The 16,054-nt window shown below is 40.0% G+C and overlaps 1 protein-coding gene across 6 annotated transcripts in view; it reads left to right on the top strand.

Moving 5' to 3' along the window:
• The window catches only part of LOC138745907 (uncharacterized), an 87,502-nt gene that overhangs the window by 58,156 nt on the left and 13,292 nt on the right, over positions 1-16,054 (top strand). For 5 of the 6 annotated variants that reach the window (XM_069903402.1, XM_069903400.1, XM_069903399.1 and 2 more), the window contains 2 exons: positions 3,435-3,503; positions 7,644-7,924. In XM_069903402.1, coding sequence (XP_069759503.1) covers positions 3,435-3,503; positions 7,644-7,792 — 218 coding nt within the window. In that variant the 3' untranslated portion in view covers positions 7,793-7,924. Of the gene's footprint in view, positions 1-3,434; positions 3,504-7,643; positions 7,925-16,054 lie in introns of those variants that run through there. The other variant, XM_069903404.1, reaches the window with a different exon arrangement.

The following is a 16,054-nucleotide window of genomic DNA, read 5'->3' as shown; positions in this document are numbered from 1 at the left end:
TGCTGACTATCCCTAAGAAGATTTACCAAATGCTTCTAAATCTAAATAGGAATCCTTTCCAAAAATTTGCCCACAACTGACATAAGACTCAAGGGTCAATAATTCACAAGTTTCTTCCCTTTTCCTTTTCTAAGCAAGGGACTACATTTGCTATTCTCCTATCCTCTGGTATATCTCCTGCGGCCAGGAAGGACACAAAGAAAGATCTCTTGATTCCTGTAGTAACTTGGGGTAAACCTCATCCAGTCCTGGGGACTTGTCAGTCACAAGGTTTTTAAGAAGATCCATCACGTTCTCCACATACACTTGTTCTGTGTTGTCCTCACATTAACCAAGGTCCTTTTCTCTGGTGAACACTGAAGCAAAGTACTCACTTTGCACTTAACTTCTCTTGCCTCCAGGCACATGTTGGCTCCTTTATCGTTAAGGGGCCCTACATTATTCATGTATTCCTAGAACTCCTTAGAGTTGTACCTAATCCTATCTGCATAAGCCTTCTCATGCCCACCTTCTAGCTATCCTAGGTCCTTTCTTAGAAGTTCCTTCCTTGCCTCTACAATTCTCATGAGCCTTTCCAGTCTTTTGCTTTTGTATCCTGACTTCTTCCTCTTAATTTGCTGTCTCACCTCTTTTGTTAACCACAGTTCCCTTACCCAATCATCTTTTCTGTCTTGATGGGACAAACTATCCTGTTTGTGGTCCCTAAATATCCTCCACATTGCTTTGGTGTTTTTCTCACAGAACATCAGTTCCCAATTTACTTGCCCCAGTTCCTGTCTAATCCCATCAGAGTTAGCACTTACCCAATTAAACACTTTACCATTTTGTCAACTATTCTTGTCCATAGCTATGCTAAAGATCACTCACTTAAGTGCTCCCCCAGAGAGAGATTTGCCACCTGACCAGATTCATTAACACATAGTTGACCCAGTATGTGCTCTCTAGCTGGTTTGTCCACATACTGTGTGAGGAATCCTTAATCACACCGGACAAATTTTACCCCATCTCTCTTGCAGTAAGGAGGAGCCAGCCAATATTTGGGAAGTTGAAATCTCCCATAACCACCATGTTATTTCTGCACCTTTCCAAAACCTGCCAACATATCTATGCTCCTCAATTTCCCAAGGCTTATTTTGGGGCCTTGTAGATTACTCCCAATATGTTGATCACTCCCTCCTGCTTCTGACTTCCACTCACAATGACTCAGTGGACAATTCTTCTGCAATGTCTTTCCTTTCTGCAGTTGTGATACTATACCTCTACCCTTTTACCTCCAATCCTATCCCCTTTAAAACATCAAACCCCGATACCTGCATCAGCGAATCATGTTCTTGAGTCAGTCAAGTCTCTGTAATGGCCACAACATTAATTCCATGTATTGATCTATGCTCTCGGTTCAGCTCTCTTACTCCTAATATTTCTTGCATTGAAATAAACACATATCACACCCTCCAGTTGACTACATTTAGACCCCAATGATCCATGTATCCACCAACACTTCAGTTATGCATCATCTGGCACAATTTCCTAATCTTGCCCTCACTGGTGCATGGCCCAGGCAGCCATCTGGAGATTAACACCCTTGAGGTCCTGTGTTTTTGGCTTCCTTCCTAACTCCCTCTATTCTACATTCCTTTTCCTATTTATGTCATGGGTATCAATGTGGACCACAACTTCTGGTTGCTTGCCCTCTTTCTTGAGAATGATGAGGACTCGATCTGAGATGTCCCTGAGCTTAGTACCTGGGAGGCAACATATCATCGGGTCTTTTGGTCTTGTGCACAGAACCTCTTATCTGTTCCATTAAATCCCCAATCATTACAGCTCTCCTCATCTCTCCTTTCCTTCTCTGCCACTATGATGTCCCTGATAGATTGACCCCATCTCTTCCCCGCCCCAACCCCAGTGTCCAAATCAATATACTTATTGTTGAGGGGAATGGTCACTGGAGCTGACTTTCTATTCCCCTTCCCTCTCCTAACAGTCACCAAGATACCTGCCCTCTTGGGTGTGACTATCTCCTTGTAGCTTCTTTTTATCATCCCCTCTGTCTCCCGAATGAGCCAGAATTGATCCAGCTCCATCTCCCTAACGCGGCCTGAGGGGAACTGCAGCTGGATGCACCTCTTGCACGTGTGGTCATCGGGGACACCTTGTGCTGTCCCACGTATCCCACATCCTGCAATTGGAGCATTCTTGTAGCTGCCATTTCCACTACCTATTCTGGATTATTAATGAAAAGATCATGCCTGACTTGACCTGCAACACATTCTCAGCCTCTGCTTGCCAAAGCCTCAAACGCTACTCCTACGTGGACACTTTTTAATATGGGACTGGTTCTATCTGTAGCACAGTCGCCAATCAATCATCAGTATTCTCCGCTTTTATTTAGACACCCCCCTAAAACAAAGCTCAGCTCCCGACACTCCAGTTGCTGAGGTTCTCACTCCTTGCCTCACGCTCATGTATTTTACAGCGTCCAATTCCTTGATGAGAAACCTTTTGTAATATTCTAACTTTTAAATCTCATGTTTGAATCCCAAAAATCTTACAGATGCATATTTGAATTCCCCAGCTAAATTTCTAACAACAGCTACATTGATTATCTGCATTAAGCATTGTGGGTGATGTGTAAATAGATGAGACACTTCAGAGTGTTTTATAGTTCTGGGCCTGTACTTGCTGGAGTTCAGAAGGATGAATGGAGATCTCGCTGTAACCTACAGAATATTGAAAAGGTTTAATAGAGTGAATGTGGAGAATAGGTTTCCAGTAGTTAGAGTAGAACCAGAGGGCACAGCCTCAGAATAAAAGTTAGTCCCTTTAGAAAAGATACGAAGAGAAATTTCTGAAGCCAGAGGGTGATGAATATCAGGAATTTGCTGCTCCTGTTTGTCTGTAGAGGCAAAGATTGATATGTTCTTGAGGGGAATTGATGGGCTGAATAGCCTAATTCTGCTCTTATATTTGGTGGTTTGTTTATGACAGGTAGAATTGGGAAGAGAATGAGTAAAATTCCTGCAGTCTTTTTGTGGTGGGGATGGAGGTGGGGGGGGGGGAAACGGGGTGCTGGGGGAAAGAGATGCTTTTTGAAGAGGCAATGATCAAATGTGGAGGATGGAAGCTTAATTTAGCTTGGATTATGATACACATTGAAAGTTTGACCATTTGAGCTGCAGCGACAAACAGCTTCCAGTGGAAGTTAATACCGATCTCCATTTTGTTGAAGAAATAGTTGTATAGAATTTCAGAGGCCATGTAGTGTTTCATCTGCTCCACGCAATGTGGCAGGCATCATGTTGAAACATTTTGCAGGGCTGCGAGAATGGGCAAGAACTCATGGGGAAAGAACCAGCTTGTTTGATTATGAAGTTTAAAAAATAGAAACCAAAAATACTGCTCTGGTTGAAATCTGATTTGAATTTTGTTTTCAGTAATGAAAAGGAAAAGTGACAGTTCTAATTGCCGGAGTTTACCGAAAAAAAGGAGGATTGGTGTTCAGGGTGAGGTTTCTTTTTGTAGATTTTTTTTCCTATCTGTAAGCTTTGTGTATGCAACATTAAGTTTATCATATATAAAGAAAAAGCTTAAAATTCTGATTAGGTTCTTCCTTGGTGACATGTGTTTCTCTGCCTTTAAAGTTTCAATTGCTTAATTTGTTTCCCTATTACATTAGTACAGTTTCTATTAGAATAAGTTCACTCAAGGTAGATCTTGGAGATTGATTCCAAAGCCACTGATCTTGAGCTCTTACAGTGACTTATAATTTTAAGCTGCTTGCTGTCAACATGAAACCATAAGGAAGTAATTTGGCATGTTTTGACAGGAGTGATCTTTAGCTAATGAAATGAATGCATTAGTCCTCTTTTATGAGACAATTTAATGAAGATCCTACTGTGAATTTCTCGTTTCAACATCAAGAGTTCTGATTTTACCTTGTTTCACTGATAAGACTGACCTATAAGGAGATCCACTAGCCTTTTAAGTCTGAACTCTAGTCTTGCTGTGGTGATCATGCAAGCCAAGCCTGAGGTTATGAGCTGGTCATCATGTACAGCTCTGCCATCTGGTTTTGCTGGGATGGCTTCTCTGCAGATTGGTGTGCAAAATGTCTTAGTAAATTCCTTGCCGGACTTGCAAGAGCGTGCAGGAGATAGGAGATTTTTTTGTTTGGTGGGAGAGAATAAGACCTGAATTGAGTGATTTCTGAATGTGGACACGGTTGTAAAGAGAAACTTATATTCTATTCTATCTGCAACTCACTGGTAGATAAGAAACTTGATGAGCACCCCACCTTAGTTATCATTGAGTGCTGCAAGGTTTTGAAGCTGCCTGCCTTATCATTTGGCATGCCATCACATTGGCAATAAGTTTGTGAAATTGTGGCTTCTCAGTTGCTTCATTTTGCAATCAGGTGTCCAATAGATCTGATTTGCATTTTATCTTACAAGGATATGGATTTCAATGGCAGCATTATGGAAAAGAGTGGTTGAAATTTAGTAAATGACACTGTTGTTACCACGTCATGGCTGTACAGATAGTTTAGGTTCTCAGTTGTATGTTAGAACATCCTGTAGAAGGCTAATTGTGAACTTTGGAATTAATGGAAGCAGTTAAATTTATAATTTCAGGAAGTAGACAACACTGGCAAGGAATTTATCCCCTATCACTGATTCCCATCGTGAAGGTATTGGTGACCCACTATCTTGAGCCACGGCAGTGTTTCGGATTGCACCCTTGTGCAGTGGCTCACTCTGCTTGGAATTCTTTGAGGAAATCACTTGAATGATTTTTTTTGAACATTAACCAGCCCATGTTAGCTGGGGGAGGAAATGATCTGAGATGGAAGCATTGACAGTACTTGGGGGATGGTAGAAGGAGGAGCAACGGATAAACAAGAATCCAGAAATGATTACTTCTTGTATTGACATAAAACATAATTTGCTCCCCCATAATTGCAAAGCACACATGATTACTTGGTGGATCAGAGTAATTTATTAAGCGTGTTTGTGGTTTAAGGTTGAAGTTATAAATTTTAAATTGGCTTATTTCTTCCCACAATAATGATTTACAGCCTCATGAGGAATGTTTTTTTTGTATCAAGGATAATTCCTTTTTTTTCATTAAAGAGATCATTGGGCCTCTTTATATTTGCCTGCAGAATTATTTTTTCCTTGCCTCACCATTAGGTAATAGATCTGATGAAAGGTCATTAACTGAAACATTTGTGTCTCTTTCCCTCTTCATGGGTGTTACCAGGGCTGCCGAATGATTGCAGAAAATGTTTTCTCAACCCCTTCAGTTAAGAAAATCATTATTGATGCCAGCCCTTTACCTCCCAATGCCAGTGATGATGTTCCAAAGTCAGACTTTGTACTTAAATAATTGGAATGAGTTGCTGCAAGGGAGTGGGTGATAAACTGATGAATGAAGTGCACCCTGAAAATGGTCCAGCAGATTGTTTAACACTTTAGCTCCAATTGACAGCAAGTATTTTTAACAGAAAATTGCTGGAGAACCTCAGCAGCTTATGCGATGACCATAGGAGGTAAAGATGTACAATTAATATTTTGGGCCTGAGCCCTTCCAACATTTTTGTGTTTTTACTACAGTCTTTGATGTTTCACAGTTTTGTTCTGTTACCCAGGCTGAAAAAATATAAATGCCTGGATTCGGAATGTGTCATATGAGGCAAAGTTAACAGCTAGCTAGGGCTTTTCTCTGTGTCCAAAGGATGAGAGATGAGTTAATAGAGTCTACAAGATTATGAGAGGCATAGAGTGGACAGCAAGCACTTTTTAGCACTTTTTTTTCCTGGAGCAAGAGCAGCAAACACCAGAGAACATCTTTACAAGGTGAAGGGAGGAAAGTTTAAGGGATTCATCAGGAGTAAGTTTTTTTTTTTACACAGTGTTCTGTGTGCTTGGAATGCCAGGGTGATAGCGGAGAATGGTACATTAGGGACTTTTAAAAGACTGTTAGGCACATGGGTAGAAGAAAAATTGAAGTTCTGGGAGTAAGGTAGGGAAGGCTTCTGTCGGTTGACAAAACATTGAGGGCTGAAGGGTCTGTACTGTTGCTGTATTGTTCTATAAAATATACTTACTGCTCTGGACCAGGCCTCGAAGAGTTTTCATAATATTCAAGATCATAGATGTCTTTGTTAACATCCATTAAGTGAAGGAATGTGATGTGTAAAATTAGAGTTGTATGTTTTTATTTCTGATGCCATCTAGATCAAAACAAAATTTAAAGATAATTGAAAAGTAATTGGGCTGTAAACACATTTCAAGGAGAGTGTCATATAGAAGCCTTTGAACCACTTGATTACTGCAGTCTCCTCAGTGGCATGCTAATATTGCACAATCATGAGGTTTGCAAATAAAAGATGTCACCTTATATCAACTGTGAAATATTAAACCCAAATGATCTAGCATTACATCTTTTTTTTCCTGAATGAACCACTGAATACTAAGGAGTATTTTGTATCTGCAAAATTCTCAACTCCATATCAACAGCCTCTTTCATTCGTTATTTGACTTGGTGGGATCCAGTCAAATTTTGCTCAGTCTTCCAGTATTTTGACATGTTCTCTGTTGATGCTAATTTTGTCATCTTGTATTTTTCCCACCAAGCCATTTACAGGTATTTTAATTGATGTAATTTGGACTGAAATTAAGGTAGAAAATTTACTTCATCTTCAGAACTAATTTCTAAAGAGCTGTTGCAATAACACACCTATGTACAGCACGGACTTTTTCATGCTGTATTTGCATAACATCATTGAATCTGCAGGCCTGTCAACGATTGTGATTTTCTTCTTGAGTATCGATACTGGCTTCTTTGTATGATTTGCTATTTTTGTCATGTTATGTGTAAAACATAATGTGAATTTGATAAAGGAAATTATGCAGGTGCATCTGCTCAATATGATTTTGAAAGGCAATTGGTATACTGAAGTTAATACTGAGAGCAGTATTGTGTAGACAAGCAATGAAAACCGTCTTCATTCACCAAAGAGCTTGAAGTAACCTGCAACAAATATTTATGGGAAGAAACTACAGTATTGACTTTATTACTGAGAACAAGGAGATTAGAATCCTTGAAATAGTCAAGTATTTTTTTCTATTTTCACAGGTGGCTACACAAAAGTCATAGCTCATTTGCTCCACTGATGGTTGAGATCTCAAGCATGTCCTGCTTCTCCTTCCTAGTCCCTAGGTGTCTTCTCCCTTCAATCATCTTTCCTGTACCCTCTTGTCTCCCAAGAGAGAGAGAGAGAGAGAGAGAGAGAGAGGGACTTCTTTATCTTTGCTACCCTGTTTCACTTGCTCTGCTGCCCACCACGCGCCCCACCCCCAAAATTTCATTTTCCTCTATCCCCTACTAGCTTCTGCCCTACCCCTCCTTGTTACTGGCAACCTTTTCTCTTCACTCTCAGTCTTGATGCAGGGTCATCCAGCACCAACATGCAGCTTTTATCTCTCCAGATGCTGATCAGCTGGTTGGCCCATTGAGTATTTCTAAAATTTTGCTTCATGTTCGAGATTCAGCATCTGCTGCCTTTTTAAAAAAAAAAATCTGTTCAATAAATCAGCGGTTATTTTTATTGAGTACTAATCAGTTTTTAAAATCTGTGACAGATGCCAAATTTCTACCCAGCTATAACTGTCGCATCATGATCCAGGAAAAAACTTGTTCCTCATCAGGAGAGCATGCAGTTCGTATTAATCTTCTGCCAGTTACTGGACAGCCCCACAACGGAGTGTTGAAAGTCAAAGTCAATCCCTAATAACTCAAATCTTGTCTATTTCATAACTGTTTTGTAAAAAAAATCAGTTTGCCACAGTTAAACATTTGTATGATTTATAAATGCACATTTATAATGGCATTAAAAAGTAATTTGCAGTGCATTTACAAAATGTCTAATAGTTTGTGGTTATTTGCTTTGCTTGGTTGTCAGTCTCTTATTCAAGAATATTGACTGTTATTCAAACTTTGAAGATAATACCATAGTAAAAACTAGTGAGGTCTTTTAAACATTTTTATGGTTCTGATAAGTTCTACTTTGCAATGTTTCCCAAGATATGTATTGGTGTTACGAACAGCATTAATCTTGCAATGATAAGCTTCAAGTTATTTAGGATATGAGCTACCAAGCAACAACCTTGAAACTTATTTTCAGAAGAAGGGCTCTAGACAGTTCATGAATAAGGTCCTTGAAAGATAGTTTCATAGCATCTCTCCAAATGTTGTCGAGTCATGCAGACATTCTTATCACTAATTATTAAGTATTGGAACATAGAACGCTACAGTACAGGCCCTTTGGCCATCAATGTTGTTCCATCTTGTATATTCCCTCAAAAAAAGCTCTTCCTATCTCATAGCCCTCTGTTGTTCTTTCATCCCTGTACCTGTTTAAGAGACTCTTAAATGCCCCTATTGTTTCATTGTCCACCACAACCCCTGTATAGACATTCCAGGTTCTGTCGGACTCTGGCTTTACCCTACCCTCAATTTAGTCTGTGTCGTCTGAGTCCAGCGTGCTCGTTGAATGAAGTGATAGGAGAAGGTATTCGGTTCAACAATCAGTTTATTACACAGCACAAGAATAAAGTTTAACAAAGCTCTGATTCAGTCGTTAGCTCACTGTGCAGGTGACCTATGAACTATTCCCCAAGACTGACCTCTACTGTCCAGTCTCTACAGTTTATATAGCTCAACCTTATATATGCTAGATCTCATTATCAAACAGAACAAAAGTTGGCTTTCTTTGCTAGATTTCTTGCATAAGATTTATCACTAGTAATTTCCTGCTCTGCAGATATCTGGGGTATAGAGCTCCCATCTTAATCCTCAAGGCCAGAATATCCTGTTATTTTGATCAGAAATCAATTCATACCCCAGATATTTCTAATTATTTCTTTGTTCTCATTTGGCCATGTTCTTCTACTCAACACCTCCTTCCGCCTTCTTACTGAGTTATTCCATTCTCTTTGTTTCTGACAGTCTCTGTCAGGAATCTCTTTGTTCTTGTCTGGCCATCGTCTCCTGTGCTAATCAACACCTCCTTTTGCCTTAACCTTCCTACTAAATTGTTCCATACATATCCTCTCTTTTGTATTTTGGGAGCAGGCAATTCTAAACCTACTGTAATCAGCCAACTTTGCTACATACTGTGGCTGCCCCTTACTTACATTACTCTTTCCCTTCACCATGAGATAAATATTAAATTGTTACATAGTACTGGATTCATGTATACAAAATGAATAGTACATAAGCATATATTCTACATATTTTCTATGATTAATTAACCCCTATATTCCAACAGTTCCCACAACTCTTCTGTTTTTTTTTAAACTTGCCCCTGATGTCTCCCTTAAACATTCCTCCTTTCACTTTGTACAGATGTCCTCTTGCGTTTGCCACACTTGCCAGAGATTATTAATTCTTATACTTTAAGGCCAGGCAGGTTTTATTTCCTGGCTTGTTATCATTTCTTTTTCAATATTCTTCACACCCTTCCCCCAGTATTGTATTTGATCTCTTGGTAACTCATTACTGACATCTACTAACGTTGACCTGCGTGCAATTAAAAAATATTCTGATATATAATGCTGACTTACAGATTTAAAATTTGTTGATGCTGCCATGTAGAAGATTTTTGGTTAGTAAGCATTTGAGGCAGCTCACGGTTCTGAATGGCAAAGGTCACCAGTGATAAGTGATGACAATTAGAATCCTGGCCACCTGAAAGTATGTCTAAAGTGACAGTAGACCATGGGAATGTCAGTGTCTGGGTTAAACATGTCATCTAATTTGGTCAGTGGCACCTGAGCTCTAGTCCAAATGCCCTCCAAGTCTTCTATTTCAATGGATGGATCAGATTCTAAGTGGTTGTCCTCTCAGAGACTCTTACATATACAATAAAATCCCAGTATCCGTCACCTGCGGGGATTGCGGATGCCAGATATGCAAATTTGCTGGTTACCTAAGTCAACACCCTTATAATGGCTAACTAATACACCTTCATTAAGAATAAACAGTTTAAAAGACAAAGACAGTGCAAAATGCAAAGTAATTTGAAAAAAAATCAGTTATTTAGTCCTTAATAATGTAAAGTTCACTTTAATCGGGTATTATGCACTCCTGTTTAATTTAGTGTGAGTATCAATTTCAAGGCTATTACAAACTGGCCATTCACAGCTTTGGAGACACTGGGTGGCAACAGCTAGTACAGGCTGTACCTAAATTCGCTACTTTGGAGAGGAGAAAGAACATTTGTTGCTTTTTCCAGGGAGGCACATGGTGAGAGAGTCATGTGTGACACTGAATGAACCGCCCATTATTGACCAGCAGCCCTCTCATTGAACGTGGAGCAGGAATGACTGCGTGATAATGGACAAATCGGCTTATGTCGGAGAATTGTTGAAATCCAACCATGACCAAAGGAAAGGAAGGTCACCTGTACCTGGGTTTTGGAAGCATCATGGAAGTCACGTGTTTTGTTTCCCCTATGCAAGGAAAAGGGGAGTTATGACAACCATTCGTTCAAAAGCATATCTGGAAGAAGCTCGACAAGGATTCGTGAGTTTTTGGCAGTCTGGTCACTCAGTTTTTCCCACCTCCTTCGTGATTACTTCTGCACATCAGTGAAAAGTCTGTTTTGACACTGGGTTTCTCAGACTGAAGTTTGAAATGACTTTCCAGAATTGTGCCTAAGCTGTAATTGCACACAAGTGCGCACATTGAAATGCACGTTTGACTTGTGTGTTATTAATATAGTGTTTTAAAAGAATAAAATAAAGCTGCCTTGCTGAATTTTCATTGCTTCTGTTCGGTGACATAACACAAGTAATTCCCATAGTTTACAAAATTTTAATTTGAACCCCAGACACTGATACTGTAGTAGTGTCATGCTAACTGCTGGCATCAAAATTACCAAATCTCAACCGCATCCCCACCCCCCACAAGTTTACAGAGAAAGCCTTACTAATATACTTAATAATATTGGCAGGAAAAGGGAGTCACCCCAGTGACAACGGCATTGGACGGCTCTTCATCTTGGATAATGCTGTTTTATTCAAACACATCTTTATCCAAATAGCTGCTGTGGGCTCGGCACGATTGGTTTACTCTGCCCCCATCTTCACCAAACAGCTGTATGTTTTGGAGAACATATACAATTTTAAAATTTTGTTTACATTTTTATTATATTACATATTCATTTCCTCGCTTTTTTTTGCAGGTTCCTTGGGGTTGCATGTTGATTGAATTCCAGATACTGGGGATTTTACTGTATTATAACTGGTGCCTTCACACAGCTTTTGTGGCCAAAACATGGAGTCTCTGTCTACTGAATTGTTTGCAGCACCATGATCCCAGGAATATAGAGAGGAGAGATTTTGTATATGTTGCCATCGGCTGAAACTTTTAGCAGTTGGCCAGAGATCTTTCATTGTTGTGCGAGTAATAATGCAATGCTAAAAGGAAGCTTTCATGCCATTTAACTTTCTGCCCTTCATTGGTCAAGATATATTCGAGGAATACCTTAAACTGATTTGAAAATCACAGGAGGGGCGTGGAGTGAATAAGCCACAGATTGAAAAATTCCTGCAAAAGCTCATAGGCAGTTGCTGCTATTGGCACAAAAGATTTCTCTTTGACGAGATGGATGCCTACCAACTCTTCCTCAAACTTGAGAATCTTCATGAGCACGTAGTCTTGGGCAAGTTCATACCATAAAATAAACAGTGCAGTTATTGGGAGGAGTTCCACAATGTTCCCAGGACAAGACAGCTTCGCACCCTATTCCCTGTAAAGATTCTATTCCTTTCTCGCATTTCCTCCATCTCTGTCACATCTGCTCCCAGGACAAGCTCTTCTATGGAAGATTATCCGAGATGACCAAGAAAATGTGGCTTCTCCACTGCCATCAACTCTGCCCTTGCCAGCATATCCTCCATTTCCTGCACAGCTGCCTTGGTTCCCTTTGCCCACAGACTCAGTAAAAACCATGCTGGAGAGACTCAGCTAGTCCAACAAGGTACTTTATATAGCAAGGATAAGGATGCATAACCAATGTTTTGGGCTTGAGCCCTTCAAGGGATGAAAAAATGTAGGCAGGTGCCCGAACAGAATGGTGCGAGGGGAGGAGCATGATCCCAAAGGTAGGAGGTAATGGGTGGGTGTCTGCCTAAATATTTTCATACCCCCTTGCTGGTGTGCCTCTCCCTTTTCCAAGTATTACCTCCTGCCTTTGGGACTGTGCTCCTCCTCGTTTCACCCCTACCCCCCTCTTCCTCATTCTGTGGGAGCACCTGGCTACATTTTTCCTAGAGTGGGCACAGACCGGGAGATCGGTTGTCTGAGCGATTTTATTCTTTTTGCATCAGTGACAGGAATCTCCCAGTGTCCCACCATTTCAGTTCTGTGCCCCATTCCAATGCTGATGTATCTGTCCATGACCTCATGTACTATCCCACCAAGACCATCTAAATTGGAGAAGTAACCCTTGATTTTTCATCTGGTCACTCCAACCTGATGCCATTAACAGTGACTTCTCCAGTTTCTGCTAGCCTACTCTCTGTTCTCCCTCCCCTCCCTTTTCCTTTGTCTTTCCTACATCTCTCCACCACTCTCCTCTCTATACCATCCTCTGCAATTTCTGCCACCTAAAATGTGATTCTACCACCAGCCACATCTTCTGCTCTCCGCCTTCCACAGGGATCACACCCTCAGTGACTCCCTCATCCACTCCTCCCTTCTCATCACTTGCCCCCTTTATACCAACCCCTGTGACCACAGGAGATGCTCACACCTCCTCTTGCCACCATTTGGGCCCAAACAACCCTGCCAGGTGAAGCAACTGTTGTGAACCTGGCAGGAGTCATCTACTGGGGGCCATAGAGCTCCATGAAAGCCACAGGCTGAAATAATTTTTTTTAATGGTTGTTATGTACTTGGTAGGAGAGAAGAAACTAAACTTGATTAGTTCACAGATAAAGGAGATCATAAAACTTTGAACAGTCTTCTTAGGGCCATGGACAAAAAGAAATGTTGAGAATGGTTGATCTACTGGCCCTGTTACAGCCTCCTTTCCAGCAGAGAGATTACTTCATTGAAGATTTGAGATGTAATAGCAGGGATATCCCAGTGGCAATCCATTTCATTTCCCTGCTCCATTCCTATGCCATGGTCTCGTGCACTTCCCAACTGAGACCACTCAGAAACTAGAGGAACACCTCGTACTGCACTTTGGAACTCTCCAACCAAAAGGCATTAGCATCAACTTCTCCACTTCTGTTGGAGCCGCCCTCCTCCCCCACCACCCCACCTTTCTTCCTTTGGAACCCTCCTTTCTTCCACCTCTGGAATCAGGCTGCCCGCTTTCAAGTCTCAGCTTTTGTTCTGCTCACCTATCCGTGACCTCTATGGTGTCTTGACTGTTGGCCTATGTTTCTCTTCCTGCCTCTTCTTCCCCCTACCGTTTTCTTCAGCTGCCTGTCTGCCTTTTGTTCAGACCTTGATGTAGGTTATTTATCTTTACCTCCTCTGAATGCTGCGGGGCTTGCTGAGTTTCTCCAGCACTTTTGTCCATTTACTACAATCACAGCATCTGAAGACTGGTTTTGCTCCATAATTTGGATCTTTGCTTTTGCAATTGAAAAGAGAGTTACCATCTGCTCACCACAATTCAGCACCAAGTGCTGGGTACAAGAAAAGTGTCTGAGAGAATTAACGAGCTTGATTGCACAGATATTCACTCAGAATTTCAGTGAGTGACAGCAGGGTGTTCTGTAGATGGTACCTAACTGCAGTCATGATGATGGAGGAAGTGAATGTGTTGGATGGTGGTGTCCCAGGTATGAAGGTTTGTGTGTTGGAGTTTCATGCAGCTTCCCAGTCCTCTGATGTGCCATTGGTTTCTGCCATTTTATTTGCTCGAGTTTTTGATTAACATTTTCCTTGGCTTCCTTTGTTCACTGCAGGTTCACCATTCTCCCTTTCACTTTAGACTATTGGAATATTTTTTACTTGAGGACTGAAATACCTGCTGGAATATCTATTGACCTGCCCTTTTCATCTTCCATAAATTTCTAATAGTCCTTATTAAGTTGCGGGCACTTGCTTTATATCTGAAGTGTTTGCCCTCAAATTCTCACTGGAATTCTGCCATTTTGTATTTACTGTGTCTTAGAAGATCCTTAATGTCTCAGTAATTTTACTTCATTACACATGACCATCTCTAAAGTAGCCTGTCCCCAGTTAGCTTCCACAAAGAAACCACCAAGAAACAATCTTTTTAATTTTATTTTTTTATTTTTCACACAATGAACGATATTGACCAAAATACACATAACATTTCCCTCTTGAATACACAGTGTCCTTTTCCCCCCTCCCTTCCCTCCCTCCTTCCCAACCCCTCCACACCTACTAAATGTTCAACATATACGATACATTAAACCCATTAAAGAATGTCAACACACAATGAAAATAAACAAGAAATTTGTGTCATCTACTTTTAAACACTGGGTCAGTTCATTTCGTCTTCTCATTCTGTCATTTTAGGTGGTGGAGGTCCGCGGTAGGACTTCTCTGTTGTGTTCCATGTAAGGTTCCCAATTTTATTTGAATACTATGATGTTATTTCTTAAATTATGTTATTTTTTCCAATGGATACATTTATTCATTTCTATGTACCATTGCTGTATTCTCAGGCTATCTTCCGATTTCCAGGTTGACATAATACATTTGTTTGCTACAGCTAAGGCTATCATAATAAATCTTTTTTGTGCTCCATCCAAATCGAGTCCAAATGCTTTATTTCTTATATTACTTAGAAGAAAGATCTCTGGATTTTTTGGTATGTTGCTTTTTGTGATTTTATTTAATACCTGATTTAAATCTTCCCAAAACTTTTCCACTTTCTCACATGCCCAAATTGCATGTACAGTTGTTCCCGTTTCCTTCTTACAGCGAAAACATCTATCTGATACTGTTGGGTCCCATTTATTTAACTTTTGGGGCGTGGTGTATAGCCTGTGTAACCAATTATATTGTATTATGTGTAACCTTGTGTTTATTGTATTTCTCATAGTTCCGGAGCACAGCTTTTCCCATGTTTCATTCTTTATCTTAATGTTTAGATTTTGTTCCCACTTTTGTTTGGGTTTACAGCTTATTTCCTCGTTCTCTTTCTCTTGCAGTTTGATGTACATGTTTGTTATAAATCTTTTTATTATCATTGTGCCTGTAATCACGTATTCAAAACTGCTTCAGCCTGCTTCCCAATTTGTCCTTCAAGTAGGTTTTCAATTGGTGGTATGCAAACATTGTACCGTGAGTTATACCATATTTGTACTTCATTTGTTCAAAAGATGATAATTTATTTCCCAAAAAACAATTTTCTATTCTTTTGATCCCTTTTCTCTCCCATTCGCTAAAGGAAAGGTCATCTATTGTGAAAGGGATTAGATGATATTGTGTCAATATTAATTTTGGTAGTTGATAATTTGTTTTTTTTCATTTCTATGTGAATCTTCTTCCAAATGTTGAGCAGATGGTGCAGTACTGGTGAATTCCAATGTTGCACCAGCTTTTCATCCCACTTATATAGTATATGTTCAGGTACCTTCTCCCCTATTTTATCTAGCTTTAATCTGGTCCAATCTGGTTTTTCCCTTGTTTGATAAAAATCTGGTAGGTATCTTAATTGTGCTGCTCTATAATAATTCTTAAAGTTTGGTAGCTGTAAGCCCCCTTGTTTGTACCATTCTGTTAATTTATCTAGCACCATCCTCAGTTTCCCCCCTTTCCATAACAATTTCCTTATTATTTTCTTTAGCTCATTGAAGAATTTCTCTGTTAAGGGAATTGATAACAATTGAAATAGGTATTGTATCCTTGGGAAGATATTCATTTTAATGCAATTTACCCTTCCTATCAGTGTTAGTGGTAAATCTTTCCAATGTTCTAAGTCTTCTTGTAATTTCTTCATTAATGGCTGATAATTTAATTTGTATAGATGGCCTAGATTATTATCTAGTTGAAT

The sequence above is a fragment of the Narcine bancroftii genome, chromosome 11, assembly GCF_036971445.1.
Source record: "Narcine bancroftii isolate sNarBan1 chromosome 11, sNarBan1.hap1, whole genome shotgun sequence".
NCBI classification, from domain to species: domain Eukaryota; kingdom Metazoa; phylum Chordata; class Chondrichthyes; order Torpediniformes; family Narcinidae; genus Narcine; species Narcine bancroftii.
Note: the sequence above shows the minus strand (reverse complement) of the source record. Positions and strands in the feature narration are given on the sequence as shown.